Source organism: Pimephales promelas, chromosome 22 (assembly GCF_988280905.1).
Source record: "Pimephales promelas chromosome 22, fPimPro1.hap1.1, whole genome shotgun sequence".
Lineage (NCBI taxonomy): Eukaryota > Metazoa > Chordata > Actinopteri > Cypriniformes > Leuciscidae > Pimephales > Pimephales promelas.
In genome coordinates, this window is record NC_142790.1 from 2740000 (window position 1) to 2755732 (window position 15733).

The following is a 15733-nucleotide window of genomic DNA, read 5'->3' on the forward strand; positions in this document are numbered from 1 at the left end:
TTCCCAAGCACTCGGTAACAAAGTTCATGAGTGGAGTTCTAACTCCCTGGTTAATGATAACACTCCTTGGACACATGTTTAGTGGGATGCTGTGGATGGATAGACACTAGATTAAGGAAGTAGAGGTATTCAAAGCATTTACTGATGACTTACTCTGATGGAGACGTCTTGAAATGTTACCGCTCATCCTCTAGTATAAACCCATTGACAGGCACAGGCAGGTTGGATGATACTGCATTTGAACAAGCAGTTGTTTTGAACCACAAAGGAAAAAGGAAAACGCCATTACTGTTTGAGGCATGGGAGACCAAGTCTGGTTCAGGTTTGTTCACTTAGTGAACAATGAAATGTCTGGGCCAAATTTTATGTAATTGTAAAATACCTCCATATAATTGCAACAAGATCGACTTTTACAGGTTTAGTCGTTATTTATTTGACTTTGTGGTTTTCCACATGTCATCTGGGTGGGTCCCTCAGAAATATCCGAGCGTGTTGGCTTGCTGTGGAGAAGGTGTTGAAGGAGGGCAGCGTTTCTGTCTGCTCATTGTGTACATAGCCCCTGATGGGAAAGGCCAGGTTTCAGGAGAAGAAAGAACCCAGCTCGCTGTCTTTTGTGCCGTCTCCTCAGGGGCACGTCAGCAGAGCCTGCCCCATTGACTCCTTGTTTCCCATGGGAGCCAGACGGTGTACCATTAACCCCAGACCAGTGAGGCAGACACACCTCTACCTTTTCACCTGGCCATTTGAATTTGCAGCTCAAAATTGGGCTTGGGCGCCCACTTTAGAGCCCTAGACCTCTCTAACCCAACCCCCTCTCACATCACATCAGCCGGCTCCATCACAAAGAGGCATTTATTTTGGAAACAGTAGCCGGCACATCAGCATTTGCTATCTTTTCTAATGCTGATGTCCCTAAACAGAATCAGCGTGACCTGGTGTTATTTGGAAATGTCTGACCTGTCATCGAGGTGTGTTATTCTCCTGGTTTGATGACTCTTAATGTTTTTGAGGTGGATTGTAGGAGGTTGTATTTTTCTAAGTGGACCGGGAGTGGTTTTCAGGAAGAGTTCTCCAGCATTGATGCTTGCTTGGTAAAACAGTCACACATCTTAAGGCCTGTAAACACCGGTACGAATATAAGCGCGTTATTCGTCAGCGTTTTTCAACGCGTTTTTTGTGTTCAACCCCAAGCGATTTTCGCTGACGATGAGCCGAGTGAACATGCAAATTCATTCCCTGACATTAGATGGCGCCCATTTGCTCTGCAATTCCACTCCATAACAGTTCTCTTTTATCAAGATGTTAGTAGTCGCTGTCACGTTTGTCATATAGTTCTTTATGTTCTAACACCAACGAGAATATCAGCTCTACATTAATCTCGCCTCGCATCTTCGTCGCAGTGTAGACGGCCAACATGACATCATGACTTTTGCGTAAACATACACGCCACTTTCGAGTCAAGTGGCGTGTTATCTACGCATTTTGAGCTATCCGTGTGTATGCGTGTATGTCTACACCATTAACGTCCGAGTGATTACGCGTGTCTGTACACGCCGTCAAATGTCCGCACGAAACGAAGCAAAATGTAGATCTACATCTGGGGAGCGATCTTTTTTTTTCCCTAGGATGGTAAGGGAACGGTCATAAATGCCATTAACCACAGTGACGGGTAGGTTTAGGGACGGGGTTGAGGTAAGTCAGATATTTATATATACACGAATAATAACGTTAAGTCAACAGCGTTCATAAACACGCTGAAAAGCGATTATGCGTCTTGATAGCATGCCAAAAATAGAAATACGAATTGGCGTGTCATACACACGCTACTTCATGAGATCAGTCTGAGACGGCGACGCTACTTGACGTAGATCTTCTTCTCCGTTACGCATGTGTGCTCGGCAAGACCATTTTGTGTTTGAGCGCCCCCAAGTTGTGTTTTACTGTAACTTCAGAAGCTCCAAACACGTGAGCAAAAGCGCCAATCTCATTGGTCGGATCGTTTTTGATGCGGCGCATCAAACTAAAAAAAACAAACCCGAGGCGTTTTTTTTTTCAAAAATCTGTGCACACTCACATTGGCGCCCTTTGTTTGTCTGCGAATATGAACAGGCCTTTAAGCAACGTCTACACTAATCCAGATATATTTGAAAATGCACGATTTCTGTATGTTTTGGTCTTCGGTCCACGTCATGTCCAGTCATTTAATGCATGTGCGACTTTCACAGTGTTCCTTAAGATAAATATTACTTTGTCTTCATATTACATTACTTCAAAGATGACAGTAACTCGCAATTGATGTCCAGCAACAAAACATGAGGACGATTGCGTTTTAGAACATAAATGGAATAGCGATTGAGTGCGAGATGGATGGATATGTTGCTAATAGTGAGCTTTTATTATGTTTTACACATGCACAGTAAGATCAATATAAACATTTTCCAATGTTTCAGTTTGGATGAGAAACTTTGGAAAAGAAAACTGCAAGCTCACACTAAACGACTTTTGTTTGGATTTTACTGTCGCACAGACTTCCAATGTTTGATATTTATTATTATCGTAATTAATATCGTTTGATATCATTGCCACATATTCATGTAGTGTGTGCAATGCAACGACAAGGTGGAACTAATCCAGCCAATCACAGTGCAGATGGTATAAACTGAAAATCACTTGCGTGAATTTCTTACGTCAATCAATGTGAAGACTTGTTTTTTCTGCTGTTGGTTGGAACTGCCCAAACCAAATATCTTGAACTTTGTGCACCTCATCAGCATTGTGTTGTGTACAGACTGATCTCACGAAATGGCGTATGTATGACACGCCTATTCGTATTTCCATTTGTGGCTTCACGCTTTTCAGCGTGTTTATGAACGCCGTTGACTTAACGTTAAGTTACTTTATATATAAATATATGACCTACCCCAACCCCGTCCCTAAACCTACCCGTCACTGGGGTTAATACCATTTAAGAGTCTTCCCCTACCATCCTTGGAAAAAAAATAACGATCCCAAGATGTAAATCTAATTTTTGCTTCGTTTCGCTCGGACATTTAACGTTGTGTACAAACACGCGGAATCACTCGGACAATTAACGGCGTAGACATACACTCATACACGCGGATAGCTCAAAATGCATATCAACATGCCACTTGACTTGAAAGTGGCGTGTATGTTTACGCAAAAGTCATGATGCCATGTTGGTTGTGTAATATGTGCGCTACGGTGACATACCGATGACAGAACAAGAAACCTTGTTGTGTAGAGTGAGCACCACTGCATTTAAGCTCGTTCACAGTCCTGTAGTGTGAGCTTGCCCTTAATCGCTCTGCCCTGACCGGAAGAGTGGTGATTCTGGACGTCCGCAAAATAGGTTCCAAGAAATCACGAAAAGTCAAACGTGACCAATTGTTTTGTCTAAACTTGCCAGATGATTTTTACAAAAGAAAGTGGGAGACAGGAATGCTGGAGTTCCTTCCTCCCCTCCGAGTCTTCATTTGCTCGGTGTCTCCGCCTTCGTCCCAAGGCCAGTCCAGTAATCTCGTCCTCCCTTCCCCCCTACACATCAGCAGCTGTGCAAAGGGATGCTCTCAGGTGGAGGCCTGTGTGTTTGCACAAGAGGTTGCAAGAAGGTGTGTGGTTGACTTCTTTACGAGCCTGAGGTGCAGTAGGACTAGGGGCATGAGCTCCGGTCTCTGTGGATACGAGGTGTGTCCTGTGTTTGCAGAACAAACAACAGTACCTTTTCAGCTCATGAGAGGAGATGGCAGGACATTGTGTGTGGGGGGGTGTGTGGGTGTGGATGGGTATGTGTATGGTTCGGTTTTGAAAAAGGGGGTGAGTGGGAAGGATGTTATGCACTTGTACTATCCGTTTCAAGTTATACATCGCTGCATAAAGAGCTACTGGAAAGGTTGAGTATTGTATTCAACAGGGAGCGACTTCAAATAAGAACCAGAGGTGGACTCAAAACAAGGCACAACTTTCAACACACAACATTTCCATGGCACTGCACTTTAATAAATATGCTAAAAGAAACTAAAAGGAAATGCGATTGGGGCACAGGCAAAACTCACCGTCACGGTGCCAAGATTATTTAACTTGGTAAACAAAATCTCTTAAAGATAATCACACCCAGTATTAAGCACAAAAATGACAACACAGACCATAAACGTCACCAACGGATCTGTGGTCAACATCATGTTTGCCGAGCATGCAATGTGGCTGCCAGGTAAGATGTCATTAGGGCAGCTCATCCTTGCAGGCTATATTTGTTGTCTGTCGAGTGGCAAGGTGGCAGGCGGGAGCAAACAGCCACCTCTTGGCTTTCGATTAGCGCCAGACCAGATTTGCGCTGTTTACACAAAGGCCTGTCTGCATGTCCTCAAACGTGTCAGATGCAGAATATGCGTAACTTCCGCCACACGTTGTTAAGCAGCAACAAAATACCCTTCTTGGGACACGAGGAGTACCAACTCTAGACAACACATTAATGCAGTGCATCATTTGCATTAGGCGTGTAACGATACCCTCATGTCACAATTCGATACATACACTATTTCAATACGTAACAAAAGATGTACTGTTGTTTAAAATGGTTTTAAATTGTGGGTGTAAATGAATAGGCTTGGACTTGGTGCTGAAACCCAACGCACAGAACAATAGTGACACCGGAATGAAAATATAAATGGTTATGAAGCAAAAAATACTCTAAAGAAGCTAAAGATTTATTTAAAATAATGTAGGCCACTTTTTAATGGTAAAAATACATTTGGCATTAACAGAACCCACAAATATTCCCCCATAATACATTATATTCAACATTATGACACTAAAACTCAAATATATTCTGTCCACGATAGATATTGTTGCATTTTTGTACTGCGATAAATTGTGACACGATATGAAGAGTTCAGATGCAAAAGCCTCTAAGTGCCATTTGAAATTTTCTTCTAGAATGATCATTTTTATCAAGCTTGTATATTTAAGTTCAGTGATTTCACTTAAATGGCAATGATGATTACCTATTAATTGTTATTTAAGTGAAATTTCTGAACTTAAATATACAAGTTTGATAAAAATCATCATTCAAGAAGAAAATTTCAAACGGCATTTAGAGGCTTTTGCATCTGAACTCTTCATATACTGTTCCACCCCTAATTTGCGTTCCACACGTAGTCGGGACAGAAACTGGTTGTGCGATGCTGCTAGCCTCTCTTTTTCCTTTCTGCAACCACCCTCTCTTCCCTCCCTTCTTTTCTTTCTCTCTCGGCCAGCTCCACTAAGCAACAAGTGCTGCCTGTGAGTACCACCCTCCCCCTCGTCCCAGCCTCCAGAAGCTATCGCAAATCCTGCGAGCAACTGCCAGCTGACAAAACTGTTTAGTCAGCAAGAGGGAGGGAGAGAGCGAGCGAGCTTCAGGCTTGAGAGAGCAAACGAGAGCTGAGACAGAAACAGAGGCCGTGCATCATTCGGCCCACTCTACGACAGCACTGAAATTCGGCATGAAACAGAAGTTGCGATAGTTATTTCTTTCCCTAATGTGACGTATAACCAGTGAAACCCAAAAATTGTAGGGTGGGACTTGATTTTTTTCCATTGAGTATTGATTGGATGGTTGTGGTTTGCTATTGGTGGATCTAATATGAGTGACAGGTTTCCCCGCCCTCACGCCAGTAAACACATCAGAGATTAGTAGAGTTGTTGCTGCAAAAGGGAGGGGAAGTTCAGTTATGAATAAAATAAATAAATAAATAATGGTCAAACTTTACAATAAGGTTTTTTAGTTAATGTATCAACTAACATGACCTAACAATGAGCAATACATAATTATTAATCTTTGTTAAAGGAGTAGTTCACTTTAAAAAAAAAAATTTTGCTGATAATTTACTCACCCCCATGTCATCCAAGATGTCCATGTCTTTCTTTCTTCAGTCGAAAAGAATTTTTTTTTTTTGATGAAAACATTCCAGGATTTTCCTCCATATAATGGACTTCAATGGGAACCAAACGGTTCAAGGTCCACAAGACAGTTTCAGTGCAAACCGCAAACTGTTCAAAGGGCTTTAAACGATTCCAGACGATGAATAAGGGTCTTTTCAAGCAAAACGAACGCTCATTTAATAAATAAATAACAAAGTTTAAGTTTTATAAGCTCAAATGCTCGCCTTGCTCTGTTCTGTGATGCACGTTCGTGACTCTCCTGTTCGAACTCGTTCATCAAAACGAAGGAATCTTTTTCTGAGTCGTTTGGTTCATTCAACGAACGAAATGATTCGCTTGATAAGACCCTTATTCATCTGGAATCGTTTAAACCCTTTGAACGGTTTGCAGTTTGCACTGAAACTGTCTTTTGGACCTTGAACCGTTTGGTTACCAGTAAAGTCCATTACATGGAAAAAAATCCTGGAATGTTTTCATCAAAAACCTTAATTTCTTTTCGACTGAAGAAAGAAAGACATGGACATCTTGGATGACATGGGGTGAGTAAATTATCAGCAAAAGTTTTTTTAAAAGTGAACTACTCCTTTAAAATCACTGGGTCAGTCTGAATCTCTGAGAGGGAAAACAGTCGTGCTGCTAAACTCGCTATTGTTCGAACACTTCCTTCATCTCTTTCCCCTCCACCTCAGAGAAGAGGCAAGTTTCACTTCCCGTCTTTCCTCTCATCTCCTCCGTTCGGCTTTGCTGGACCTCCATTTTCCCTGCCTCCCTTTCTCCCTCCTGTCCTCCATTGTGGCATTCTTTCACATCAGTGATAGCCGTTGGGTTAGACTTTGAACTCTTAGCAAATACTAACTTTATTTGCTGGTTGGAACGGCGCGGGGGAGAAGCCGGGAAAGGTGATAAGACTGGCTGCAGTAACAGGGCGATTGTGATGCATCGTCAAAAAGCCAAAACGATGCATTCAGCCTTATGGCCCATTAGCGTGATGACTGCTAAACACGGCAAATGATTGGGTCAGTGCTCTGATGAAAGATTCTCCACAATCATAGAGCTACAGACGATAAAGCATGGCAATCAGTCACACTTTTCAGTAAAACCAACAGCCAATTAAAACTAAATTAAATATTAGATTAAAAAGCACATTGTTATGCAGATATTTTTCTAATGGGTTCTTCTGATTGCCATGTGGTTGATACAGTATTGAGTGTTCCTTTGTGGTCGCTAAAGATGTTGTGAGTGGATTTTAGATCGTTGCTATGCAGTTGCTAGGGTGCATATGCGTGGCCCACAATGGTAGGATGTTGTGGGTGGTTCCTAATTCCTATGCCATTGCTAAAGTGTTTTTTATTACGCTGTTATGCAGTTGCTAGAGTTTCTTTCTGGCTCAAGTTTCTAGACAATTCCCGTCTAGGATTTTTCAGTCAGAGAACAATCATCTGAAAAGATGTAACCGAACACCTCTCCTCTAGCCACATGTTTTGAGGCATCATACAAAACTACCCACGTTCGATACTTATGGTTAGGGTTTTAAAGTCATCATCATGGAATCAAAATTAGCAATTTTGCAGTATTTATAATAAATTATTTATCCGTGTAGGGCTGGGTAATAAATTTCGATTTCTCAATATTAATCGATTCTCATTTTTACGAACCGATATCGATTCTTAAATCTCAAGAATCGATTAGTCATCCTGTTTCATTTGAATGAATGGATCATTGTATCATGGCTGTGCGCATCCAAAAACTCGCAATAATCTTTGTCCTTTGTGACTATTGATATGAAACAAAGTCTCAACTTTCAAATTGCGTCCATTTTCTTTAGAAATTTGAAAGCATCTGAAAGTACAACTTATCAAAATCCGTATCATGTCATATTGATTCGCTCAATCAGCGTTTCAACCGTGGAAAGACGTCAGTTAAACAGCTTGTAATCAATGTCATGTATCGTCATATTTACCTCAGAAAACCCACATAAACTCGTTAGTCAGCTAGAAAAAATAACTCTAGAGAGGAGCATTTTGCTAAATATATACACCATATTACATATGCATTATAATCTTAATGTTCTTCAATATTTAATGCATATTTGAATAAATCTGGCGAGTTTTTATGACAGCCACCATTTAAATGTTTATATTTCATATAATCTTCCTATTATAAAAATAAATAAAAGTGTAATTTAAGTGTTTGTATAGCTACAAAACAGTTAATTATTACCTTCATATTAGGCTAATGAAGCCTATAGGCTACAACTAGACTCCCATAGTTTACAGCATTAGTTAAGAGATTTGATTTCCTTGAGAAAATTTGCCATTTATTGTAACTGATATCCAAAATAATCAATATTGAATCGAATTCGAATCGAATTGCAAGCTTGTGAATCGAAATCAAATCGAATTGTGAAATTTGTGCCAGTACCCAGCCCTATATCCGTGGCGTGCGCATCTGTTTTTTTTATTCGTGTGCCTCGTAATCTTTCATCAAAATAATTCTCCCTCCCTCCTTCAGCATCTCTTCTCTGCTGACGAGGGCGGGGCTATAACCCGTCACTCACATGAGATCAGCCAACAGCAAACCACACGGCCAAAATCAAGTTCCCTGTACGTCACAACAGGGAAGAAAATAATAATAGACATGCTTGTCTTCGCAAAAATTCCAATCTAAATGGAATTGTTGCTCAAATTTAATCAATATGAATTGTTGTTTTCAACTATAGGCTATCTATTGCAGCTGCTAGTTTTTCAGCAGCTTCACGGTTACTGAACCAAACATGTTTTTCATGTTTCGCAGCCAAAGATATAAGTGCTGCCTGTGTGGGCCATGACAGCAATCTCCTGCAATCACAGAGAGGATTGGTTGCATTTGAGGTTAAGCTTTCAATCCCATATTTGACACATCTGACGATAATTTGCCACGTCGAGGAGGCAGAGCAGCATTCATGAAATACATGCATCTTTACGACTGCGTTCAACGTTGATCGTAAAGATCATTGGTGGCAATTGTTCTACGATGCTTTTGGGAAACGCAGTCCTGGACAACCACAAATATAGCCGGGGCTAAAATGTCAGCACCCAACACTATTCTAGGGGCGTCCCGACAGAAACATGCCCATGTCGCTCTAAAATAAGCCACTCGTTTTAATATAATGTGATCTAATACCATCAACAAACCCTTGAAACAATCAGATATACAACTCCCGCCATTCAAGATTGTGTTTTCTAATTGAATATCTAGTTCTTTTGTGTGCAACAGCATCCTAATATTTATGGATACACCCAATTTGACTACAGATACACCTTAGGGCTCATTGCCTCCATCTCTCACTCCAGCCAAATGTGTACACGCCACACAGAGGGATGCAACATAATCTTATCTAAAAAAGGCAGGATAAATATAGCCTGGGAGCCAAAGGGGCAACCGATTCTGCCCCAAGGCCAAAAGCAGGTCCCTCTCCATCAGGATAACAGGACCACCACTACACTTAAGGTCTCATTTAGACTTCAATAGTATTAGCAACCACTAAGATGCACATCAAAACGTCTTGAATCTTTACTAGATGATCAATTATTTTTACAAAGCGCAGGTACAATGGTCTGACTATCTGAGATGGACAATCAAATAAAATGAAATGTAAATCTGAGAAGGCCATTGATGCAAAGCACTGCTGTAAAGTGTTTATCGTTTGGCAGCCACGACCGAGGCCTGCCGTGTGGGTATCTTGAGAATCACTGTAATGAATTTAGATAATGTCAATACCCAGGACACTCAATGAGACCCGAGGGACGGTGATTTACTTTTAATTATCCCTAGAGAAATCCCAAGAGGGACTGGACACCAGATTTTCAGCTGTTTGAGAACGCATAAACAATGAAACAATTAAGTAAAGGATGAAAAAGTCACACACTGGGACGTTATGCATGGGATTCAACTAAAACGGAATCTGAAACCTTCCCATTTAGTTCTCCGTTTCCTCTGGGAAACTCACTCAATTCACTCAAATTCACTCAATACATTCACTCGATCTCGCGTGTGAAAACACTTCACAAACTCCATAGAACAAACAAAACAAGGGCAACTGCATACTACTGAAACTCTAGAACGCATCTCAAAAATAAAAAAAAGAACAAATATGAGTGCAAACTTTCCTATTAGCCTTAGCCAAAGAGGAAACAAACAAAACTACGTGGAAACATCCTCCTCCTTTAGCCACAACATCTTTAATACTGGCTGCAAGGCCTTTGACATCATTAACGTGAGGAAAAAGTGAGGCTTTCTGTCATCTTTCGGTCCAGCTAAATACATCAGATGGGGCTTTTATTTTAAAGGGTTGCATAAGATCTTATATTTAGAGATGGAGAGAAGGCATGATCATGTCTGTGAAGTGATCGCCGCTCTGCTCGTCTACAGTGTTGAATTTCGTAATGGAATGTGAACCTCTCATCCGGATCTGTCCTCTCCTCCCTTCCTTTAAAAGAAGGCCAGGGTGGCAAAGGGAAACATCTTTATTTGCCACGACCCCTAAAACTACTTTTGGTCGCCTAATGTGATTGGTTGAGCAGTAATTGGACTTTTGATTATTTGCAGTGCCAATCCACCCCCAGACCAGGGAATATAAGCGGCGTGCCGTGAGTATAAGTGGAAGCGGAGCAGGGAACGGGTGTTTTAAAAGTCGGAGCAGCTTCTCCTGTGTGCGGGGAGTGCAGAATGGAAAACCTGGAGTGGAATTGGATTATAGAAATCTCTGTTGCTCCGTGCCACTCGCTTACGCCTGCTTAAGATCGTCTTTTCTGTTATTGTGTTACTTGACGACACTCAAAAGTCGTGTTTGTTACACTGTAAAAAAAATTATATTAAGTTGTGAAATGTTTTTACATTGCAAAATAAGTTATGCAATTTTTATTTAGTTATACAAGATTATTTTTTTAATGTAAATTAAGTTGAATTGACTCAAACATCTAAGTTGATTGTACTTACAAATGTAAGGAAGAAACTTTTTTTACACAAATATTTTCAATATTTGTTATCACAACATTTTTTCTTTTGTCAAATCAACTTAAATAATTTATTTAGTTCAGATAACTTATTATTTTGAGTTTCTGATGATTAAAGCAATCTCCTTCATTGTATTAACTCACTTTTTCCAGTTCAATCAACTTAAAATTTTAAGGCAACCAGGTTACTTAATTTTTTAAGTTAAACCGACAATATTTTTTACAGTGGTTTATTGTTCATTATTTAATTAGCCCCACATCTTAGTTCAAAATAATGGGATTTTTTATTTATTTATTTGCTATTTATCAATGGTATCTAAATGCAACTAAAAGTGTGAAGCAAACCAAGAAAGTTGAGTGACAGATATTTTTTGCAACAGCTCACTGATACTCTCTCTCTCTCCCTCTCTCTCTCTCTGTGTATATATATATCAAATCGACCAGCCCCTTTCATCCTCACAAATCAGCATTACAAGAGTTTCCCACTTGTAAATATGACTTCGCTAGATCATTCATGTGCTCAGAACTCCACGTTCATTGATGTACAACAAATAACTAGCCAATTTTACCCATCACTTCATATTGTTTGAGCAAAATATCACTCCCAAATGTTGCTGATGTAGTGTATTTTATCATAACTAAGGTTACCAGAGGCCTCGTGCCTCCCATTGCTTAAAGGGATAGTACACCCCAAAATTTAAATTCAGTCATTCTTTATTTTCCATACTATGGAAGTCAATGGTGGACAAGCATTCTTCAAAATATCTTCAATTTGAGCAGAACAATTAAATGTATACAGGTTTGGAACAACTTGAGGGTGAGGAAATGACATTATTTCTGACTGAACTAGGCTATCCACTTTAAATACTAATAACTAGGTTACTTTTTTTAATGCAACTCTGTAAAAAGCATGCACACAAAAACAGCATATACGGAGAAGGATGCACAAAAAGTGTCGAGTGAATTGCCACGTTTACCTCCGGCTCTCCTGAAGTTTCTGCCTCACCGAGGAGGGGCAGAAAAGAGACGGAACACAAATGCCTAGCAACCATTATCTACCCAGCGCGAGCTCTGCTGCCGTCTCCCGAGAGACCGAGCGGGCTCATCCATTCCTTCAGTTCCCCACAAACTTTCAATAAAACTCACAGAAACACTTTAAAACAACGTTTAAACACCTAAAGTGATTACTTTGATGATGCACATCTTAACCAATCCTAATAATGTGACAAACGACACGCTTTCGACGATACAACGAACCGACTTTTTTTTTCTACGTTGCTCAAACTGCAACTACCTGAACGGGTTCGTGATCAAATACAGGCCATCCTTCAACAGATGAACGAACTTTGTGACGCAACAGGTTGTTGTCGAAGTAGACCAAACAAACAAACAAACACAAGTGATATGCATTAAAAACGAAATTTTCGATGGTCGACAACTATCATGGCAGAAGCAGCTCGAGCGAAGCGATCAAAGTGCACGCGAGATGTGATGCTCCGCGCGACAGCAGCGCGTTAGCTTAACGCTAGCTAACAGCAACAGACTTTCAACCCCATCACCGCATGCAACAACTTCCATACTTCGTTAAAAAGTTGTTAAAGACCAACAGAAAGTTGTGTGCACCGAAACACGCCGATGTCTTAGACAAACGGAGTTGTTTGGGGCAGGTTTGGGCTGTGCGCGTGAGCATCAGGTCTCGCGCAACGAGGAAGCTGAAGTTGGGAAAAAAAGTGTCCTCTAACTCCACTTTAACTTTAACTCTGTCTCCAAGCGAAAACACACCAAATAAACACACAACGGCAATACAGCAGAGTTTAGAGGAGAGCCGAGTAACTTACGTTTGACTTTGTTGGGGTTGGGTTGCTTTCGCCGAGACATGATGATGATGATGATGATGATGATGATGGTGGTGGTGGTGATGAGCTGAGGAGAGAGAGAAGAAGAAGAAAAAAAAGAAGCTGCAAAAGTTGTTCCGGAGAGGAATCAAAATGGCGTTCGTAAAAGATGTGCAAAGTTCGTCAACTTTGCGTTTGAGTTCCCCACTCACTCTCCCAAATCCCCCCCACGCCGAGATGCTTTAGGGAGGAGAGAGGAAAACGCTTATTACTGCGCCTCTCTCTCTCTCTCTCTCTCTCTCTCTCTCTCTCTCTCTCTCCTCTAAAGCTGATCAGTAAGGCGGAGTGTCACGTGTTGCTCCTGCTCTAGTCTCCAAGGGGACGCGCGTTACTGAAGCTGCCGACACACACAAGCATCACACACACACACTAAACTAAAGTCACCCTGTTTTTTTCACAAATACTTTCAAAACTATCATGAAAGCACACTTTAAACTAAATGTGGGTATTGGAAGACACATATAAGACAAATAAAATTGCCAATAAAAGGTGCAAAATTATGTTAGACATCAATAAAAATAAAATTATATATATATATATATATATATATATATATATATATATATATATAATATCAGTACTATAGCAAAAACAACTTTATTTATATGGAACAATTAAAACAACACAAGTTGGCCAATGTGCTTTACAATGTTACACAGAACGAGAAAAGAGCATCACATTGGCAACACATAATGTGTTGTTAAAGATTGCGAATAAAATAAATATAAATAATAAAAATGATAAGCGTACACTTACATCAACATTTACATCATGTCAGAACACTGCAAACAAACTTTTTGAATATCTTCAAATTCCTTTTACTTAAAGTTGCTAATTTTATTAATTGTGTGACTTGCTATTTCTTTGTAATTATGTGTCAAATTTAGCCGTTTCTGAGTTGTTTCAAAGTACAATCAACTTGGATGTTTAAGTCATTTTAACTTGAGTTGGATCTCTTGTAATTGTAAAACTTACTTATTTTGATGAATTAAAGCAATGTAAAAACATATGTTGTCTTAAGTTATTGATCATATTTTTTTACAGTGGAAGGATCAAATATACAGACTAATTTGCAAAGAAAGGTAAAACAAAGATTTAAAAAAATACAGTATACACTGTAAAAAAAATATTGTTGGTTTAACTTAAAAAAAAATGAAATAACCCGATTGCCCTAAAATTTTAAGTTCATTGAAATGGAAAAATCGAGTTAATACAATGAAGGAGATTGCTTTACTCATCAGAAACTGAAAATATTATGTTATTTGAACTACATAAATTATTTAAGTTCATTAAACAAAAGAAAACCATGTTGTGATTACAAATCATGAACATATGTTTTTTACAGTGTGGTAGTAAATCTTTGCAAATGATCTGTATTTATGTGTCTAGGAACTCACAAAAATATTAATGAAACAATAACATCAATAAACAATACATAAACAATAAAAATATGATTATTATTATCATTGTATTATCTTTGCAAATTATCAAATTATCAGTATTGGAAGACTCATTAATTCAATGCAAATTAATAAAATATAAAGAATACACATTATAGTTGCACTATATTGATATTTTATAGTGTTTTATTGGCACCACAAATAAAAAATACACAGATTCAATGACAAAGAAGGGATCACTTTAAACTAAGAATAAGAGTAAGTTAGAAAGGTAATAAGTTTCGTCTGGCATGTAACAATCTGTAATGTGAAAACAAGCTTAAAATGGCCTAGTACATGATGGTTTCATCAATCATTAGGTTTTGTCTGTTAAAGCTGCAAAGTCCTCCTGATGCTAAGGACATTCAGTACCAACTCTCCATCACGCTTAAACCAGTTTACACTGTAAAATGAATATGCTTTATCTAATCAAAAAAATTGTGGCAACAGATTACAAGCAATATTATTAATTAAATGTAACAAATTAGAATTGAGTAATAATTAATCAAATTAATTCCTTAAAAGTTAACCATTTAAAATGAGTAAAACTTTCAACACCAACCAAAAACACATAAATTTAAGTCACCATTATGGTGATCGGTGTTTGTTTTATAATGACGATTTTCTCCTTCAGTGATTCTGCTTGTTAACATCAGGTGTCTTCAATGTTGCCAATATAAAATAAAGAGTTATTAATTAATCTTTGACGCCTGTCTGTTAGTGAGATATTTTTGTTAAATATTTTGGTGTAAACTTTACTCATTTTAAATGGTTAACTTTTAAGGAAATAATTTCATTAATTATTACTCAATTCTAATTTTTTTAATTTAATTAATAATATTGCTTGTAATCTGTTGCCACAGTTCTATTGATTAGATAAAGCATATTCACTTTTACAGTATTGATAGTCTCCCAGCTGGGCCAAGCTGGTGTTCGACTGGTTTTAACTGGTCTTTTAAGAAAGTGTCTGAAACCGCTCAGGCTGACTGGACTGGCCAAACGCAGGCATCTCTTCCCCCTCTGACACTGGATATTATAATTAACCGACTATCATTCTGTAATTCTGATCGATTAGTACGCCACGACATTTTGTGTCAGCTGTGTTTAACTGCAAACAAGACAAAACAAAAATATATTTAGCATTTGCCCTCCAGCAGTTTTGGTGCTCAGTTCATGGGTCAATGAATAACTGGTCTGAGGAGTTTATCATTGGTTGCGTCACTGCATCATTGCGGAACGCCTCCGTTTCACTGCTCAAATATGTTAATAAGCGATTAAAGCGACTGTCCGTTTCTTTCATTATCATGTAAACTACACCTACGCCGGACGACAGGTTTCACCGAAAGGCCTACAAATCTACACAGTACACAAAGTAAGACAAGATGCAAGACCTCCATCTCCAAACTAGCCGAAACTTGAGAATGATGTTATTTATTGACCGTTACCTAGGCTTCCAAATGCAACC

At 39.1% G+C, this 15733-nt stretch overlaps 1 protein-coding gene across 4 annotated transcripts in view; it reads right to left on the minus strand.

Annotated features, from left to right (window-relative positions):
* rreb1a (ras responsive element binding protein 1a) overlaps positions 1 to 13071 on the minus strand; it is a 69374-nt gene extending 56303 nt beyond the window's left edge. For all 4 annotated transcript variants that reach the window (XM_039690547.2, XM_039690546.2, XM_039690548.2 and 1 more), the window contains exon 1: positions 12773 to 13071. In XM_039690547.2, the coding sequence (XP_039546481.2) occupies positions 12773 to 12812 (40 nt within the window). In that variant the 5' untranslated portion in view covers positions 12813 to 13071. The remainder of the gene's footprint in view (positions 1 to 12772) is intronic.
* Between the last annotated feature and the right edge of the window lie 2662 nt (positions 13072 to 15733).